Source organism: Mus pahari, chromosome 12 (genome assembly GCF_900095145.1).
Source record: "Mus pahari chromosome 12, PAHARI_EIJ_v1.1, whole genome shotgun sequence".
In the NCBI taxonomy this organism is placed as follows: Eukaryota; Metazoa; Chordata; class Mammalia; order Rodentia; family Muridae; genus Mus; species Mus pahari.
In genome coordinates, this window is record NC_034601.1 from 76,455,944 (window position 1) to 76,475,611 (window position 19,668).

At 42.6% G+C, this 19,668-nt stretch overlaps 1 protein-coding gene across 6 annotated transcripts in view; it reads right to left on the reverse strand.

The window, feature by feature from the left end:
- Positions 1-19,668, reverse strand: part of App (amyloid beta precursor protein) — a 221,021-nt gene that overhangs the window by 161,812 nt on the left and 39,541 nt on the right. For all 6 annotated transcript variants that reach the window (XM_021209340.2, XM_021209338.2, XM_021209336.2 and 3 more), the window contains exon 2: positions 6,714-6,881. In XM_021209340.2, the coding sequence (XP_021064999.1) occupies positions 6,714-6,881 (168 nt within the window). The remainder of the gene's footprint in view (positions 1-6,713; positions 6,882-19,668) is intronic.

Genomic DNA, 19,668 nt, shown 5'->3' on the forward strand with positions numbered 1-19,668 from the left:
AATGGCCCCTCAGGCAGAAACCACAGGTACTCCTACAGGGGAGTCTCCCTCAGGATAGACAAGGATGCCTCTGCCCATCCTACCAGTCTCACGCTAACAAAGCTATCCACAAGCATTACCAAATGGTGACCAGCATGCTTCCATTGTCTGATAAAATGCTTTGTGAATCATGACCCTAAAAATATCACTCTCTGGAGCACCATGGGTTTCTAGTGCCTTTGCCTACAGGGGACATAATGGGGTCCTGGCTGACGTGCTACGGTAAAATGCCACACCCTGGGCAACTCAAACAATGGAAATCTATTTTGTCACAGTTCAGGAAAGTGACAAGTACCTCACTGCATCCTCACATGACCTCTTTGTATGAGCAAGTAAAGAGAGCTGGCTCTCTGAAGTTTTCTAAGGGCATCAATACCACCTGGAAGGCTCTGCCCTCATGATGTCATCAATACTAGTCATCTCTGAAAGACTGTGTCTCCAAAACCGATCTAAAGAGTGTCAGCTTAACCTATGAACTTTGGGAATGCAGAATTGTTTAGTTGGCTAACAGTACTCAATATGTACTTGATAAGGAACTTAAGGAAATCTGTACATGGAGCTAATAAAAAGCATAGAAATAAAAAAGAGAGGCATGTACTTCAACAATGACTGGGTAGAAGAAAAACTACTGTGACTGGGAACAGAAGGAAATGTATCAACATATCAATGTATCAACGTATCAAGCATTTGGAAGACTTGGCTAAAACAAACATGCACATTAGGCCATACAATCAAAACTATTTTCTCAGTCCAACTTCATAAGGCCTTACGTGTACCTAGAGGTAGCAGTAAAATATTCAACTATTACTGTTTCTCCTAAGTTTTTCCCTTGACCAAGGATAGCTCCAAAGGAACCAGAGGGACAGAAATGCCACTCTTATAGACTTCTGAATCAAGTCACTAGCAGGGAAGATAAGCCAAGAAGAGTGAGAGAGATCAGAGGACATAAACTAGTTAATAGCTAATTCCCCACCAAAGAATCAATATTAAGATACCACCCTGGGTAAGCACCAGCAAAGAGTTAAAGGCATCTATTACAGATACATTTAGCAGGAAAATTCAATTGGTTAGCAAAAGGTCAAAATGAGGTTATAGTCATGAGTTCAGCTCCTCCTGTCTGCCCTAAGCTCAGACTGCTAACAGCTACCTCTCTGACTCAACAGACTGCTTCTAAAACATCTGTGTCTTAGTCTTGGGAGGTTAGAGTCCTTGCATAAAATAAATTCACCATTATAGGAGACACAAAAACCATTAACTGTTTAGTCCTGTTACTGGTGATGAGAAGAGATCATTTCTATGTATTTGTGTATGTGTGTGTGTGTGTGTGTGTGTGTGCTCATGTGTGTGGGTGTGCTCATGTGTGTGGTGGCCAAAGAACAACTTTGGGTGTCATTCATCACACACCATTCATCTTTTGATTTTTTTTTTCCCCTTGAGAAGTGTTTCTCATTTGCCTAGAATGCACCAAGTAAGATAGGTTGACCAGTTGTCTGTCTCTGGTTCTCCAACACTAGGGTTTTATAATTGTACTCCACATGTAGTTTTTTCTACAATGAGTTCTGGGGGTAGAACTCTGGCCTCAGGGTTGCAAAGAATTCTTCAAAAGAATCTGTGCAATCAGAGATGGCAAAAAGAAGACCACCTTAATGGTACTAAGCAAAATCATTGCAAATGACTAATTAAGGCAAAAGTCATCAAAATAATAATAACAGTAACAGCCTAATAAGTTATACAGGAATTAGAACATGGCTGAAAGCAATGACTCTAAACAAGTCCTGTTGAAAAGAAACCTCTGACATGGGAATTACTGCCACAGAACAGACCTTAATATTCGACCTTAAAAAAATATAAAAATATTATAATTTAGCAAATATTGTTGAGTATTATTTTCCTTTTCATTTCATGCAATGAGTCAATCAATGTCACCTAATATATAAACATTGAGTTAAAGGAGGAATAAAAGCAAAGAAATGTGTTCTAGCAAAACAAACAAAAAAATTCAAATCTATAAATCAGAGCTATTTATTAAAAATATCAGGAGTACAATGTGGGGAGTGGCAGGGAGATCTTAAACACTAAAAAAAAATATCTTGTAGGCAATGTCAAACTCCATTTAAAGGCTCCAAATGGTCATCTCCACCCACTCTGCCATTTTCTCTGTGCCAGTTAAAGTCAAGACCCAATGTGGCTCCCAGCCAGCACTTTCAGCCAAAACAACTGCCCAGCTCTGTCGCCACTGTACACAGGGCCACAGTCATTCCATTTTGGCCTTGTGCATTTCTCTCCCTCTTCTGTTAGCAGCCATTCTTTCATGCCTTGCGGGTTGCCAGACCACACAGCCACATGGGTAAGTACCCTGGTGCAGGCGCCAAATCCTTGTGTGGTCAACACGAAGCCACTCAGAATCCCTTCTCCCTGGAATTACAATACACAATGGCAAACAAAGTTGGGATGCCACTCCCAGAAGCACTGGCTGCCAGCTTCTGACCTTCCTGAGCCCCAAGGGGCACCCATCTTCGTCCAAGAAGAGGAACAAAGGCAGGACAAAGGGCGGCATTAACAGGAGAAATAGGATTCGGGAATACTTCTCTGTTCCAACGCTCAGGGACCTAGTCCTGCTTCCTCCCTTTGAAAGCTGCCTTCACCACAGGATTTTTCTCTATGTAGGAGAAACCCTTTTCCACACACACAAGCTGTTCCACTGGCTTTGTCTCTGGGCAACAGAACCTACCTAGTTAACAGATTCTTGGAAAAAGATCATTCTTTGCCTTTTCCCAGACTCACCAGATTCAGCACTGTCTCCTTTTACCTTCAGATCTTTCGGCTCACCCTACTCCCTCTTTGGACACAGAATCTCACAGTATAGACAAGTGTGGCTGCTGACTTGTAATCCTCTTGCCTTAGTCTCCCAGGTACTGTGTCCAACGCAACACCTAGCCTCCTCCTACGCACCCGCCTGAGTTTTAAGATGGACAACTATTCTTCCCATGATTTTGCTTCAGTCTCCTTTGGCTTAAAGTTGCCCTCATTAAAAACCAACCAACCAAACAAACAAACAAACAAAAAATAAATACTAAAGCGTAGATGGTTTCTTTTGTCTCCGTCTGCCTCAAGCTCTTTATCTAGATCTTTTCTCAGAGTGCAATTTATCTTCACCACTTGGTCATGTCATATTTGTACCAATTAGACTTGTCTCTATTATGGGTAATGTCCTTATATTTGTCAAAATTAATTTTCTCAAAAAAAAAAAAAAAGAAGAAAAGGAAGGAAGGAAGGAAGGAAGGAAGGAAGGAAGGAAGGAAGGAAAGAAAGGAGAGAAGACAACCATTCTGCCTAATAAAAGGCAGTATCCGGCCAGTAAAAGGATAGAGGTGGCTGTTCAGTACCCAAGGATAGCAGGAGAAAGATAATTTGATTTGAGGAAATACTGGTTTAGAGGTGAGTGGTGATTTTAAGGCCCACCTATAGGCGCAGACACTGTGAGCAAGGCTAACGCTTCCTAGCCTATGGAAATAATCGCTGGTGATCCCTGTTCACATCCGTACAACTGAGACATGCTCAGAACCGACCCCTATCCAAGTCTCTTCTCCCATTAAGAAGTGCACAGAAGACCTACCTGCTCTGGGCACGTGGTCGGTTTCCACGGAGGCTCACGCTGACCTTGTTAAAAATTACACTTCAGTCGCTCTCACTTTTGACCATACTTGTGGTCTCATCATTTTTCTCTGCTTAGCAATTAACTTAGCTTGTCTCCCAGCACGCGACACATGCCAGTTCTTGTCCTGTCTCTGGCCACTTCATAGTGTCTCTTTGTTCCCCTTAAATGTTGCAGTTCCCCAAGGTCTATTCCAAGGCTCCTTTCCAGAAGTGTCACTAAGTGGGTAAAGGGAACAGAAGCACTTGGCCCTGAGGCTGAGGCTTTGTTAAGAATAAAAAGGGATTACGAGTGGTGACATCATCACCTCTGCCCTGTCAGTATAGAGCAGAGCACTAAGACCTTGGGCCTGGCGCTGTGTTCCTCTTAGATTAATTAGTGGGTCTACATGGAAATCTTAGCATCCAGAGGCAAATGTTTCAAAGAGGAAGACACTGGCTCTTATATCTTCTCCATGCATTGAAATATTCTAGTAAGATGATTTTCTTTCTTTTAAAGAGACTAATTTATATTTACTTATTTTTATATCATGTGTGTTTTTCCCACATGTATGTATGTGTATGTATGTTCACCCACATGTGTGCCTGCTGCCCATGCAATCTACAAGAGGGTATGCAAACCTCAGGAACTAGAGTTATCGATCCTTGATTCTGAGCCACCATGTGGGTGCTGGGAATCAGACTTGCATGTTTTGAGAGAGGAACAAGTGCTCTAAGCTGCTTTGTCATCTCTCTTTCTCCCTCATTTGTGCTTTTGAGACAACATCTCATTATAGAGCTAAGGCTCAGATTTACAAGTGTAAGGATTACAGGAGAGAGCTACCACACCCAGTTTGAACAAAGTGATTTAAAAGTCTTCAAAGAACCTTTAGTCTAAACCACCAACAAATTTCTGAGGGGCAATCTGTGGGGACTCCCCAGCTCATTTCTCTCTTATTCTTCAGATGATAGGATAATGAATTGATTACAACCCTATCACTGTGACACTGGACAAGCCCAGAGCACTGCTGAGTGGAAATACAAACAAGTTGCCAGTGGACATTCAATTTTTTTTTCCAGCATCATGATATAAAAAAACACAAAGAGGTGAAATCAACTTTAATCCCATATAGTTTGACTATAATATCCTTATGACACCCTTAATAGCTACACACAATATAGTCACTTCAAAATGAAATCTATATTGTATGTCTTTATTGGTATTACATTTCTGAAACATGGCATTTATCTCAACAGTACAGATCTAACTGGCCACACTTCAAGTGTTCAAGCTGTACAAAAAGCACGGGGACTGGAGACTCCATCACATGGGCTTAGGACCAGGTGTCTGGAATGTTCTACAGTGATATACTGGATAGGGTTGACTCTGAAATTCCAACTTAGTCTCTCCTCTTCTTCAAAAATTAAGCCAATGGATGGCTTCAGTGACTTTTCATTGTTATAGAATGCAGACCAAATTCATGAAAATGGCTCACACCCCCTTGATATGTTAGCCCTTTCTTGTCCAATGGACTGTAGGCGGTGAGCAAAGAGAGATGGATGCTACATTAGCTGCAAAAAGAAGAAATCTGCCAAAAGGCTCTCCCCTGCTCCTCCCCCATGGCTACCCGCAAGCAGGCAGTCTGGAGTGGAAAGAACCACTCTGTGGCTCATCCCTGCACCTACCTCAGCCTAAAACAGAAAATGCAGCTATCCAGGTATGACTGGCTCAGGGCAGCAGGAAGTGAGGGCTGTTTCCAGAGTCATGGAAAATAACTTTTGTAGGACCAATATTCGTAGGCTTAAAAACATGTGGTTATTTGTGGAAAGCACAGGGCTTACGTGATGATCCACAGGCACTAGCAACCATTCATATAAAAAGACAGAAGCCAGCATCATGGACAAAGTGTGTGTCCAGCCTTCCTACTGGCCTCTGCTGAAGTCTACTGGACTAGTCGGTCACTGTTAGCACTTTGGAATCATGGGAAACTTAGGGTATAGACAGGTAGCTACCTGAAGAGACAGCTTCCTTCCAATGTCATATAGTGATAGGACAAGTCCTTGACAACTGTGGATTACTTTCAAAAAAGGCAAGTGAGAAAGGCAAAAAAGTAAATGGAAACTGAGCATCTCTGGTTCGAACATAGGAAATCGGAAACGTTCCAAAACCGTGCACTTTTTGAGAGCTGCTCTGAATCTGTATGTGGGAAATTCCTACCTGGTCTCATGTGACAGGCTGCAGTCCAAAAGGAGATCACACTAAAAGCACCACATAAAATGACCTTACAGTTGTGTGTGTGAGGGATACAGGAAACAGATAAGAATTTCATGTTCACTTGGGTCCCATTCACAAAGCAGCGCAACATGACCTTTTGAATACTTCAAATTCTATAAAATCCAAAATACTCTGAACCCAAGCATTTCAGAAAGGGAAACTTCAATCCTCCCTCCAGGTCCCCTATGAAAACTCACAAATGTACTTTGGTAACTCCCGTCCCAAGAGATGTGACAGCCTCTTCTGGAGCCTCCTTGGGCATCAGCCTCACATGTGGTACACACACACAGGTACGCAGGCAAAACATCCATATACATGAAATAAAATTATATGTTTTAAAGAATAAAAATGTGCATCAACAAGTGATGAAATGGAAGTGACCTTTTGTACACTTTCTAGAGTTATTGGCATGAATGTTTATTTCAAAGATACAATAGTACAGGAGAGAAAACCTAGAAAAATATCAAGTTATAAGTGTACTAAACTATATCAAAGAGGTTGAGCAAAAGAAAATTAAATCTAGCACGTTTAACTTCCTTTATTACACAGCCACTAAACTGTGAAAACTTAAATTTTACCCACTTTATCAATGGTCATAACACAGCACAATATGTAACTGTGTGAACTGGAGAGTAAAGAAAAACTGTATGAAGGGTTATGGTGGATCATTAGGAACCATGATTTTTATTATGAAAGAAAATATAAATATAAGATGCAAGAATGAATACTTTTAGTGAATTCCCGTGATCCACCACTGGAGACTTACCTCTTGGCAGTACTGCAAGATGCCCTCCTTGGTGCCAATGCAGGTTTTGGTCCCTGACGGGTCTGACTCCCACTTTCCATTCTGCACATTCATGTGCATGTTGAGTTTACCACAGAACATGGCGATCTGGGGTTCTGCCAGAAGCCCGGCATTGCCATCAGTGGGCACCTAAGAGAATAAGTCCTAGTTAGTAACAGAATCCACAGTTCCACGAAGAACACAAAATATGATAGTGATACCTAGCGCTCTTCAGTCACACAGCAACCCTGCATCAGCCCTGTTGGTCCGACTAATATACATGCTACAGACTCGGAAAATAACCTACCGAAGACGGTGTGTTCTTTAACAGAGTATTTAAAGGAAGGCATTAAGAGTATTGAAGGGCATTTGTTCATTCAAAAATCCTTTAGTTTTCCCACAGAAGATTTTGTAGTATCTGTTAGAAGGTTCTAACAAAAAAGAGGGGTTTCTAATATAAATATAATCCCCATGGAAGAATCCACATTCTCATAACCCTCAGCTGCTTGCACACAGCACAATGCCAGTCCCTGCTTGATGACAAGGCCTAGACTGGAGGTGACAGCATGTGCCCCTTCTCAACACTGACACCAAGATGTCATCAGACTGCCTCAATGCTGAGCCAGTGGCTGTATTGATGAAAGTTTTTGTTAGTTATTATGTTTTGTTTTATTTCGAAACAGGATCTCTCTGTGTAGACTTCGCCGTCCTAGAATCCACTGTGTAGCCCTGGCTGGCCTGGAATTCACTGTGTAGACCAGCGTGACTTCAAACTCGGAGATCACTTGCCTGTGCCTCCTGAGTGCTGGGATTACAGGCCTGTGCCACTAGGCCAGCTTGTATCTGAGTTTTCATTAGAAAATTCCACTGGAGAATTAACCATTTCAGAATAAAACAAAACATACAAACAACTCCCTTTGATGCTGCAGCTGCTCAACTCCTCCATAGGAACCCCCCCCCCCCGCCATCTCCCACCAATCCAGGAAACTGGAAGTCTCATTCTCCACCAGAGGCAAAGTTGTGCCCGAGACAGAATGTTCTGTGAACTTGATCTTAGTCACTCACCCAAGGGTTTGAAGGAAATTCAAAGCCTGGATCTTATAGATCAAAATATACATCGTCATCATCAACTTGGCTGCATTTAGAATCTCCATGGAAACGAACCTAGGGTGTGTCTGTGGTCAACCTGTGAACAACCTGTGTGGGTTGTTCCACACAGGTTTAACTGTGGAGTAAAGACTCTCCCTGAATATCAACAGGTTCATCTTATGGGCTGGGACCACAGGCATAATAAAAAAGGAGAGAACAGATTGGTCGCTAGGATTCATCTCTCTCTTCCTGACTATGTATCTGACACAATCAGCTCTTCATCCTCCTGCTTCCATGACATCCCTACCATGACGGATGCTACCCTCAGAGAGAGAGCCAGCTTGCCTTACTTAAATTGCTTTTACCAGATGTTCTGTCTCAGCAACAAGAGAAGCAGCTGATACAAATCTTAAGTGTGAAAGTCAATACATAGATAGAAAAGGTCTTAAACAAGGTCTTAAACAACATATTATGTTCCCATAAAGTAGAGCCAGTTTGGGAACTTCAATTCTAGTCCCTCCAAAATGAGAATAAATTACTGAACTAGGAACAGCAGAATTGGTTTTATGTAACATTTTGCTACCTTTTACAAATGTGTACTTAAAAGGAAAAACAAAGACATGTTTCTAATGAAAAATTCTTTTCCAAATCAGCTGCAGCTGGATATTGAAGAAGCAATTAGATCAAACACACAAAGTGAACCAGAAGCCTTTCAATTCTTCCTGTAGCCCACCTAAGTGAATTAACACAAGACCACTCTCAGCATCCTCATCTGCATCTGTCAACAGACTGGTTGCTATAAGCAACCCAGCCTCAGAATCCAGTCAAGAAGAGAGCAGCAGTAGCAGCAGATAATGGGGCCACACAGAACATAATATCTTCCTGCCGCACGCCAGTCCTAGCAGGATTACTCAAACCTCTTTTCCTGAACAAAGTCTCTAAGAAAAGGTTAATAAATCCCATGCAATGTCCTACTTAGAGCCTGAGAGTATGAACATTCATAAAATTTAAGTCTTTGGATCCTAGAATATATTTGCTGTCAGATTCCTGTCCACCTCTCAAAGTCAACTGGAAGATCTACTCCTCACGTCTAAAAAATATCTTACTACGTTGGAAAGAAGCAGATGCAGTTTAGTAGGCGGGGAATCTGATCGGTGGAATGACCACTTAACCGTCACGAGAGCCAAAGGTACGTTTTAAGTTTTCATTACTGTGCCTAAGAGATCCATTGAACAGCAATGCCTCTGTACTGGCTAGTTTTGTGTCAACTTGACACAGCTGGAGTTATCACAGAGAAAGGAGCTTTAGATGGGGAAATGCCTCCATGAGATCCAGCTGTGGGGCATTTTCTCAATTGCTGAAGGGGGAGAGGGGGAGAGGCCCCTTGTGGGGTGGGACCATCTCTGGGCTGGTAGTCTTGGATTCTATAAGAGAGCAGGCTGAGCAAGCCAGGGGAAGCAAGCCAGTAAAGAACATCCCTCCATGGCTTCTGCATCAGCTCCTGCTTTCTGACCTGCTTGAGTTCCAGTCCTGCATCCTTTGGTGATCAAAAGCAGTATGGAAATGTAAGCCAAATAAACCCTTTCCTCCCCAACTTGCTTCTTGGTCATGATGTTTGTGCAGGAATAGAAACCCTGACTAAGACAGCCTCTAACCTCTAAGTCTCTTGCCCAAGGACAGATACCTCCTGAGATGCTGGAAGCTGCTCCCCTAAACAAGTTTGTTTGACTCAGCTGCACCAGATGCATGCAGACAGGAATTATCTCAGAATGTAGCACTTGCCCCAGCTCGGATGGAGGTAGGTAGGAGGTATACAAGCAGGAAGTACGTCAGGATACACACTTGCCCTGGATGGTCCTGATGGGAAACACGGTGGCCTTTTGGGGTTGCCCTTTTCAACCTCTGCAGAAGGTTCCTCTTTACTGATTTCTGGGACCCCAGGAATGGACCTGGCTGGAGTTCATCATCCTGGCCGTATTTAATGAAAAGCTTGCTTCAAATTTGGATCAAAAAAATTCTTTCAGTAGTCTTTTTCTCAACCAGTGGGATTAGCCCCACCAGGTTATTTTTTTTTTTTTTTTCAGAAATGTAAGTCAACAGGATGGGCTAGAACCCTGTACACAGGTGGCTCCTCATGGTTCGTGTGGTTTGGTGGAGACTACATATGAAAATAACCTGTATGGATTGCTGCCGCCATCCTGAAACTGGAGATATTTTTCCCATGGGAAAACAGCGTTCAGTGCCAACAACCAACCAGCTGAAACAGTAGGTGTTCAACCATGGCTTCAAAGGCAAAGAGGCTACTTAAAAAAAAAAAAAAAAAAGCTGAGCTAGAGCCACGTAAATATTACTCTTAAAAACACAGCCAAAGTTTTTGGAAACAAACCTTTGCTATCAGGAAAAAAAAAAAAGTTTTTTTTTTTCCTCAAGCCACAACACAGAGAGCAAAGAAATGCAATAGACTCTCCTCGCGGTACTGCAGCTAGAAGTTGGCCTTAAATCAGCACAGCTAAAAAAGGGTAAACATATGGACTTGACTTGGACCCATCTGCAGAGGGTGAACGTGGAAGCCTACACCTCCAACCTCTACCATTTACAATGACATGAAGAGGCAGCTTCTGGAACAAGCTCTCTTTCTGCCTTTCAAACAGGGAGCTCCTTCTCTCCAGGAACTTTCTCTCCTTTTCATTATCAAGATCAAAATTCCTTATAGAACGGGTTTGGCAGCATTCTTCCCCCAGTCCCAGAGAAGAGGGGCTTGAACAAGGAGCACTCTGTTTCCCTGGCTAAAAGGTCCAGCTTGGGGAGACGGGGCCTGGATCCATCGCTTGGCTCCATCACTGAATTTATGTCGTTTTTAAGGTTTCTGGCTAATGAAGACCATCTGGTTTCTACATCCAAGCAGGCTTCTCACTGGCCTGAATAATTCTCTCATATGGTGCAGTATTTGGTATTTTTTTTCTTCTTTGGGTGGGATTCTTGTATAAGCTCTTTAAAAAAAAAAACACGGATTCTATTTCTATCCTGTCCTTGGTTTTCCTTGCAAAAATACTATTTGCTTGCTCATAATCTGAGCACAGTTCAATTACATTCCACACATACACACACACACACACACACACACACACACACACACACACACACACACAGTACTCTCCAAATTTCTTTTAAATTCAACCCTGAAACCCTTTCAAAGGTCACGAACTGATTTCCATAATGACAATCTAGGAAGTTTGCCTGTGAGCTCCTTTTAAGGATGAATAATCACAAAATGAGCAAATTTTGCTTCTCCAACCAAAAGACAAGACTTTTCGAGGAAGGGTCCCTCTAACCCATCATCCACAGAGAACATACGCAGACCATCGTTTCATCAATAACAGGAAACTAGGATTTAAATTACAATCACAGAAAGGAAAGAAAGTGCAAAAATCACTTAGGCCAACTTGGAGCAGGACTAGACTAAGATTTCATCCATGGCTAGAGTGTCAGCAGCAGAGAGGTGTTGGTCACTGTCTGTCAAAAGCAGATGCATATGTGTGTGGGGAGAAAGAACAGAATTGCCACCAAACCCATACAGAAAAGTGAACCACAATGGCTGTTAGAACCCTGCTCCTCAAATTACCCACATGGTGGTCACAGCAATTCACAGTACCTTTACAGTATAGCTGTGTTGGCACCTGAGTTCCAGCCTAGAAAGGATCTGTCACAAAAGTGAGAGGGAGGGCAGGGAAATAATCCCTTTCACAGACTTAATGTACATAGTTTTCACACCTGGAAACTCGTCATTCTTTGGAGTCACTTGCTGACATAGCTTCAAATTACAACTCAGGCTCTTAGAAGCTTTACCAGGCCTCTGTGGACACCATGCTCTGCAAATTCTGGGCCACACAGGTGTTCTCCAGTTGACCTCAAACTCCACCCCATCTCAAGGCTACTGAAGCATGGTCCCTGCTGATGCCCAGCAGGAAACCAAGAGGTCTATGGAAAGCAGCAGCTTTTATTATTCAACACCCACCCCACGAGATTAATAACTGCCGCTGAAAGCTTGCATTATAAGAAGGCCTAGCAAAGGCTGGCAGCCTGACTGCTGCTTAATCAACTACAAGTGGATTAGAAATTGGAATTAAAAAAAAAAAAGGCAGAAGTATTTGTGAGATAACCCAAGTATTAGGTTCAAAGTTAGTTTGCAATCCAACAAATGCCTAATTAGGTCCCCGCAACCCTTTAAAAAAAAAAAAAAAAGGCCAGAATTTGAACTGCTCGCTGCAAAGGAACATTCCTGGAAAGCAGCTCTGTACACAGGCTGATAGCACTGATAAAAACTTCAGTGACTCCATTCAGTTTGCAACACTGCTGATCCAACACCACAATTAATTATTATTTTCAGGCTATCTCAAGCCCAGCTAAGGAGCTAAACCTTGCCCATCTTTGTTGACCTAGCAACCGGAGGAACGAATCAAATCTTTTGGAATGTATTAACCTAACAGAAACCTACCCTCCACCTATGGAAGGACTTCAAATGCTACCTATCAGGTTGGACTGGGAGGCCGTAGTTGAGATTCTTCGGCTGCTCTCCTAATACTGTTCTATCTTTTTAAATACCTTGGATTTCTAACTTGCTTTGTTCTATACTTTCTAGTACATTCTTGATGGGCTCTCTGGCCCCCACTGAGCTGTTTTCAGGATTTGAGTTTGTGGTTGTTGTTTGTTTGTTGTTTGAGATCGCCTCAAGAAGGAGCGATGGCTCAGCACTTAAGAGCACTGACCCCTCTACCAGAGGTCCTGAGTTCAATTCCCAGCAACCACATGGTGGCTCACAACCACCTGTAATGGGATCTGATGCACTCTTCTGGTGTGTGTCTGAAGACAACTATGCTGTATTCAGATAAATAAAATACATATTTTTTTTTTAATGAAGCTCAGTCTGACCTTGAACTCTCTAAGTAGCAGAGGTTGACCTTGAGCTTCAAATCTCCTTGCCTCCCTCCACCTTCCAATTGCTGAGAAGACAAACTCCTGCTACTGATTGGGGCTTTGCTGTTATACTGTAAGAATGAAATTCTTTCCAGAGATGTTAGGACATAGAAAGTAAATTTTGGGGTGCGTTGTGACTGTATGGCATTTTATTGTGGCAAGAGAAACTATTATGCCACACATTTAATAGAAATAACTAAATGCTGCCTTATTTCAAAAGGTAGACATGTTCTCAAGATGGTTTAGGAACACTTAGTATTCTGATCTGAATAATTCCTTGTTTTGTTTTGTTTGAGACGGGATCTACAGAGAGATCTAACTACTTCTGCCTTCAGAGTGTTGGAGGCACCAAACCTCAATGAATAGTTCTTTTCCATGTAGTGATGTATGACTTAGAGAGTTCAAGACCAAGAAGTTCTAGCTAGCACCTTCAGATTCCACCAAGCAGAAAGGCTCAGATAATCCCCCCAAACCTTACTTTATCAAGTCGAATCTACAATGATTCACATTCAGAGAAACACTACAGTTAGAGTATGTAACTGTCATAGTTTGGGTCTGGAGTGTCCCCTAAATGTCCATGTCAAAGGCTTGGCTGCCAGCCTGTGTCACTGCCAGTAAGTAGGGAAACCCTTAACAGGTACTAAAAGTCAAGTCATTCAATATGCTTCTAAAAGGAAAAAGAGATACAATAGCAACTAGTTAAGACTTCATTCTACCCCTTTGCATCTGGGTCGCCATGAGGTATTGGGTCAACAGGTCTATAGCCCCAGATCCAAGACCCAAAATAAACCTTATCCTCCTTTGAAGTTGATTCTTAAAGGTAATTTGCCAAAACAATTGAAAGTGTGGAGGCAAGCCATTTTTTTTGGGGGGGGGGAAGACTATCATGAAAATAAGAGTAATTAATATAAAAAACAAGCCACTTTATAAGAGACTGATTGTACAGGACATATATAAGGTTATCATTCCCCCAAAGTCAAGCCTTCTAAGATAAAACCTATATGAACCCCACCCCTGTTTAAGATACTTGCTGCTGGGGAACCTCAATTTCTGCCGCACATAGCCTATAAATAGGACTCAAGGGACAGTGATGGAGGCTGAGCTAGGCTTGCTTATAGAGCTAGCTGTGCAATGCTTGCTGGTCTTCACTGGTCTTTGTTTCGCTGAGAGAGACTGAGAACTTTTGCTGGCATTCTGTTGGCCTTTGTCCCTCCTGCTGACTCAAGTGGAGGTTGAGGCCTGGCTGTGTCAGATAGATAGTGCCACCACTGCTGATTCGTGCTTGCTCTACCGACTTTGCCCAATCGTACTGCTGGTGGATCCGTGAAGTGTCTGTCAGTGGGTGAAGCTGCCCTGTTACCCTGTGAACTGAACTGCTGATTGCTAGACAACACAAAAGGGAGTTGCTCCAAAGAACCGTTTCTAAACAGATGTCCTTCCCCCGTATCCCTTTCCACTATCTGGTGAGTAGAGGGCTAAAAGGGAGGTTAAAGAGTTTAAGAAGCATCATTAAAAGTAAGCGTTGGGGGTAAAAAAGAGAATGAGTGTCCTAATTAAAAGTCAAAATATTACCACAAACCATCCAGACCTTGCTTATAAATAGGCTTTTGCTTGAAAATAAACAACAATGAAAACTTGTATTCGGTAAATTTACCTTCAGGTTTGCTTCCTGTCACCTGTTCTATTAGACCTTGGACCTCACTATACAGTAAATACCTTCCCTTAGCAAGTGAAAATCTCAACTACTAGCCATATTGAATAGTAGCCTTCTAAGCCAGAACTGCTGTAAATGTCCAGTATGTGATACATGACATGACTTAGGACCAGCGATGGTGTATGAACCATATGGTGCTGGTTCTTACACATAGATCTGGAAATGAAAAACCTAAGTAGAAGCAACCTTGTTCTAAGCATCAGCACTGAAGCCTATAGGGAGATGTCAATCAACAGCTACCAAGTTCTAGCTCTGATTAATTACACAGTCCTCCTTGGATTCTTTCTCTTTTAGACTTCTGCAAAGACACAATTTAGCCACCTGATTGTTTTTTCAGTTGTACATATTTTATTTTGGCCAATACATACTTACAAGGAAATATTTTGAATGTGGAAACAATGTTTATCAAGTAGACTCACACTTTACATACAGCTATATGAATAGAAAATGCTGTACTAATTGTGGTAAGTTGTGTACAAATTTCATCAGCAAACATGTCACTATGGCCACGGTTCCCAATGTGAAAGCAATATATGCTCAAATGGGTGTAGCATACCTAGTGAGGGTTCTTACCACACATTATTCTGAGAAACTCATGTACATATTCATGTGAAGATACCAAGAGACCAGTGACCAACTCAGACAGGGCTGAAGTGAATCTAGGCCTTCACTTAGTCGACAATCTGTGGCCTTAGAATGTCACCTTCCTATGTGTACCAGAATCACAGAGAATGCTTCGGGATGAGAATGTGAAGCATTCTTTTACATGAGCAGAACAAATATTTACATTATATCCCTTGGTTTAGTTCTATCCGAAGCTTCCTAACATTGACTCATCTGCCGTTCCCCTGCGTTTATAACTCTTTATGGTATTGTACTTTTATCAACGGGGGCTCTGGGTGTAGCAGAAACTGCCTTGTGAGCACAACAGAGATTCAGAGTGAATACAGAGTCGATGTGAGAATTGGTGATAACTTAAAAACAGCATTCCGGTCCATTGTTCCAGTTGCTTTCTGTTACCTTATCTCTCTTAGGGTAAGCCAAGATTATTTCTTCTCCAGGGTTGTAAAGAATACTCAAAGGTTTCTGTTTCAAGCTATGTGCTTGATAAGAATGGGGAGACACTCCTTCTCAAATAACTTAGAGTCAGGCACGATCAAAGATGCCTCCCTTTCTACTGCCCCCAGTCATACCAAAGCCAAAAAAATACTTTTTTCAAATTGCCATTCCTTTTGCAACAAAGGCTCTCAGAACCACAATGCTAAGGGGGGAACTATAATTCTGAAATGAACATAACACTCTATTTTGTGTTAGGGGGACAATTTGAAGTTGAAAGTGATAAAGGCAGCAATGTCTTTACTGCCAGCTAGCATCCAGCTAAACATTGTAAGTGCAGAGAGAAGGCCTGTATTTAGTTTGTAAAGTACAAACAAGATAAAAGTGACTCCACCTCCTGTAACAACTTCCTTGCTCTCTACAATGCGCCTGCCTCCCTCCCACAATTAACTACAAGAGCTAAAGAATGCCTGGCGTAAGAAATAATAACATGAAAATCAAAATGCAAAGAAACCGTCAGTGTTGACAAAGGTGTGGAATGATATAAAACAAACTCCGACTTAGGGCAATATAAGATTTTCGCAGTGGGAGCAAGTGGAGAAAAGAAAGCACAGAACTCACTCTTAGGCCATTACCAATTGTAGCTGAACTTGGCCTGACCTCAGGCTCTTTCTAGAACATTCTAAAAGCAACAACTCAAAAAGCAAGGGGGATTTCTGAGCCAGGCGCCCGGTTCACTTCCTGGTGCTCAGATAGCACATTCCTGAGAGGAGTAACATCAGCTTGTCCCACTGGACTCCCGGATTGCATAAACACAGTGGCCAGCCGTACTTCATGAATGAAGAACCCAATCAGCTACTTTGTTTTGTTTTAGTTCTTGCAGCTGAAACGCCTCCAGCTGCACAACGCGATTCTCAAGAGATTTCCACTTGTAACCTAACACTTGAAGTGAAAGAAAGGCTAGTGAACAGAAAATACTTTGAGGATGATACGGGAACCAACCGCTGACAGATAAGCCAAACTCGGTGCTGATGGCTAAGGAGCCCTTGCCACTTCCAGCAGACAGGACAGAATTGTCTGTGTTGGAGGTGAAGTTCCAGGGAAGTTCTGGTTTGGTGACTTAGGGTCATGTAAACATTTCCAAGGCACTAAGCATAGCCACAGAAAAGGACTGTGGGGAGATCCAACCCAGTGGTACAGGCTCAGACAAGGCTCACCTCGGAACAGAAAGTGCCGAAAGAATAAAGAAAGGTGGGATGGTGGTGTCTCAATGGACACATCACAGGGCGGGGGCTCTTGTATGGATTAGGCACAGTGATGACTGGAGCAGATAAGAAGCACAGGGGAGTGTGGAAAGGAGTCAGGACATCTCAGGACGAGCAGCTAGGCAGCCTTGAGTATATACTAAATGAAGATACATGGAACTACTGCCTTAGCCAAAAAACAGAAGAGAAGGATGCTCATTGGTGTAAGAGGATGAGTCAGGCCCCTTCTCAGCCTCTACAGAAGTGAATTATTGCAGGAGAATGAACGTAAGAAAGGAAACTGGCAGACATGACTGATCCTAAGTATAGCAGAGGAGAAAATTTCCTGTAAATATGAGGGAGAGCATAGTTAGAGATAGAAACATCTGGGACAGTCCAGAGTAAAGACGAGCCCGGTTGTGTGAGGACAGCAGTGAAGGGAGAGGGAAGACCAGGACAACAAAAGGTCAGGAGGCCACACAAGGACCATTGGATCATACAGAAAAGAGCCAGAGGGGAAGAGTGGCCCAGCCTCTGGGCTGGAGAGTTCAGGGGGAGGGGTATGCCAGCCATATCCTGTGACAGGCAGGGACTGAGGGATGCTGAGAGCCCCTGGTGCTCAGTCCACTCTGATATGTTAAAAACCACAGTTAGGTTTGCTTGGTGGTGGTGGTGGTGGTGGTGGTGATGGTGGCAGTGGTAAGAGTTTGGCAGTGCCTTGTCTGCTACCACTGCACCAGGGTAGTAGTAAATCGGAGCCAGCGCTACTGGTGGTCGGGAGAGAAAGGAAAGTACCAATGCCACCCCCCCCCCCACACACACACACAAGTAAACACTTTCTGAATGTATGAGCCAGCATCCTATTCTGCCTCTACTGCTATGAGGCCCACAGCACATGTGGACTTCTCAGAGTTGGTCTAGCAGAGCAATCCATCCACATGGCATAGCCTTGTGTGGTGAGATGTCATTTTACTTTTCAAAGACAAGCGACTGTTACCAGAACTGAACAGTAGACCTGTGAGATGGGGGAGGGAACTCCACTGTCACCATATACTCCCTGTTCTCCAGGGATGTTCTGACAGATCTACAGAGGTTAAGTCCTGAAATGGAGATGTGATATGGGGCTCAAGTTACATCTCTGGAGCATGAGAGGTGATGGGAAGATTTAAGTTCTACTACACAGTCTATCCAGAGAGTGTTCATATACACACACACACACACACACACACACACCACAGACACAGATACAGACACTTATGTTTGAATAAACCAGGCAAAATGCACAGCTGTGATTTTAAAAATGATGGCACCGTGCATTACGATGGCTCCTTCTTTACTGTGGGTGTTCTCTGTACATGGTTCTATAGCATTCTAAGTAAGGAAAATGGAGGCAGTAATTAGCAAGAGCATCCTTATCAGATCCTCAGGAAGATGGGTTTTCAGTTCTCACAAACACCCGATTTTACACCCACAGTGCAGTTTTCAGTGAAGGTATACCACTGCTTCCACACGTGTAGTTCAACCATGAAGGCTCTCCACTGGCTAACTCACATGGCTCTGAAGTCTCTTTGCTTCCAGAATTGTTTCCATGTGCAAATTCCAAGGTCATTGGGATAGTTGGTCATCACAATATGGGTGGCCCTGCTTGTATCTACCATGAAGACGTCAGGGATCCCCCACAGGCCACCCTCTCCCAATAAACCCCTCCAAATAGAGAATTAAGAAGTACTTGGCTGGAAAATCTCAACAGTATGTTGGCTGAAATTCTGAGCTAAGCTTTTTAATCTTTAGGAGAAAACTCATTTATTATTTACCTCTGTGTTTCTAAGATAATACTCACATCAATGTTGGCACTGAGTCTTAGGTAGAGCGGTAAGGCAAATGTAAAGCATGCATGAAATAAGTCCTGGTCAGTTTCCAACAGGAAAACCAAATACCACCATGAACTCACACAGAGATTGAGTCCAAGAGTCTCTGCGTCTCATACAAACCCAAATAATTAATCCAAACGACAAAATGTGAACTTCTAACTGTGAATCCTACAATACAATACAAAGGGGGACAAAACATTTACAAATATATTAGGATGAGGCCCCACTCTGACTCCAATGATCCAAATTCACAGGTTAAAAAGCAGGGTAATCCCTTCAGTGCGTGATCACACAGGATAGGTCATAATTACATTATATAGAGTAACAGACAAACCCCTTAACTGTGTTCATTTTCTGAAGATCAACTTATACTTTATCAGTCAAGAACTGGTACAGGTGATCTTAACCATCCTACACAACTGTAGGTGATGGGCTGGTCTCTGCTGCTGAGCGTGTTCACAGGATTTCATTCTAGTGTCCTTCCTAGCTCCAAGATAAACACAGCCAGCTGGAATCTTCTTTGTCACTAAAGACTTCCAAATAGCCATTGTTTCCTTAAGTGCCTTAGACCAACTCAGAGAAGCTACGTCCTTGGAAATTATTTGAATAATGTATTAACTGTTCTGGGATAACAACGATATGCACACATAGCATTTGTATCATTTGATTACCTAATGCAAAACCGTTATGAAAACTTATGAATTAAAAAAATGTTTCCAGAAACTTCCCCATGTCTTGACTCTTTAGTCAAGTCTAATCCATCACTGCTTATAGCTAGAAAATTCAGAGTATTGGTTCAGGGTTGCTCTAGGAACTGGATAACAGAACAATTATAGAAGAGATGGGTATATCATGTGAAAAGGTCCTATTTGGAATTTAGCATTTATAACTTTGAAGAGAGAGCCTTTTGATTTTCTTCCTTTCCCTTTCCCTTTCCCTTTCCCTTTCCCTTTCCCTTTCCCTTTCCCTTTCCCTTTCCCTTTCCCTTT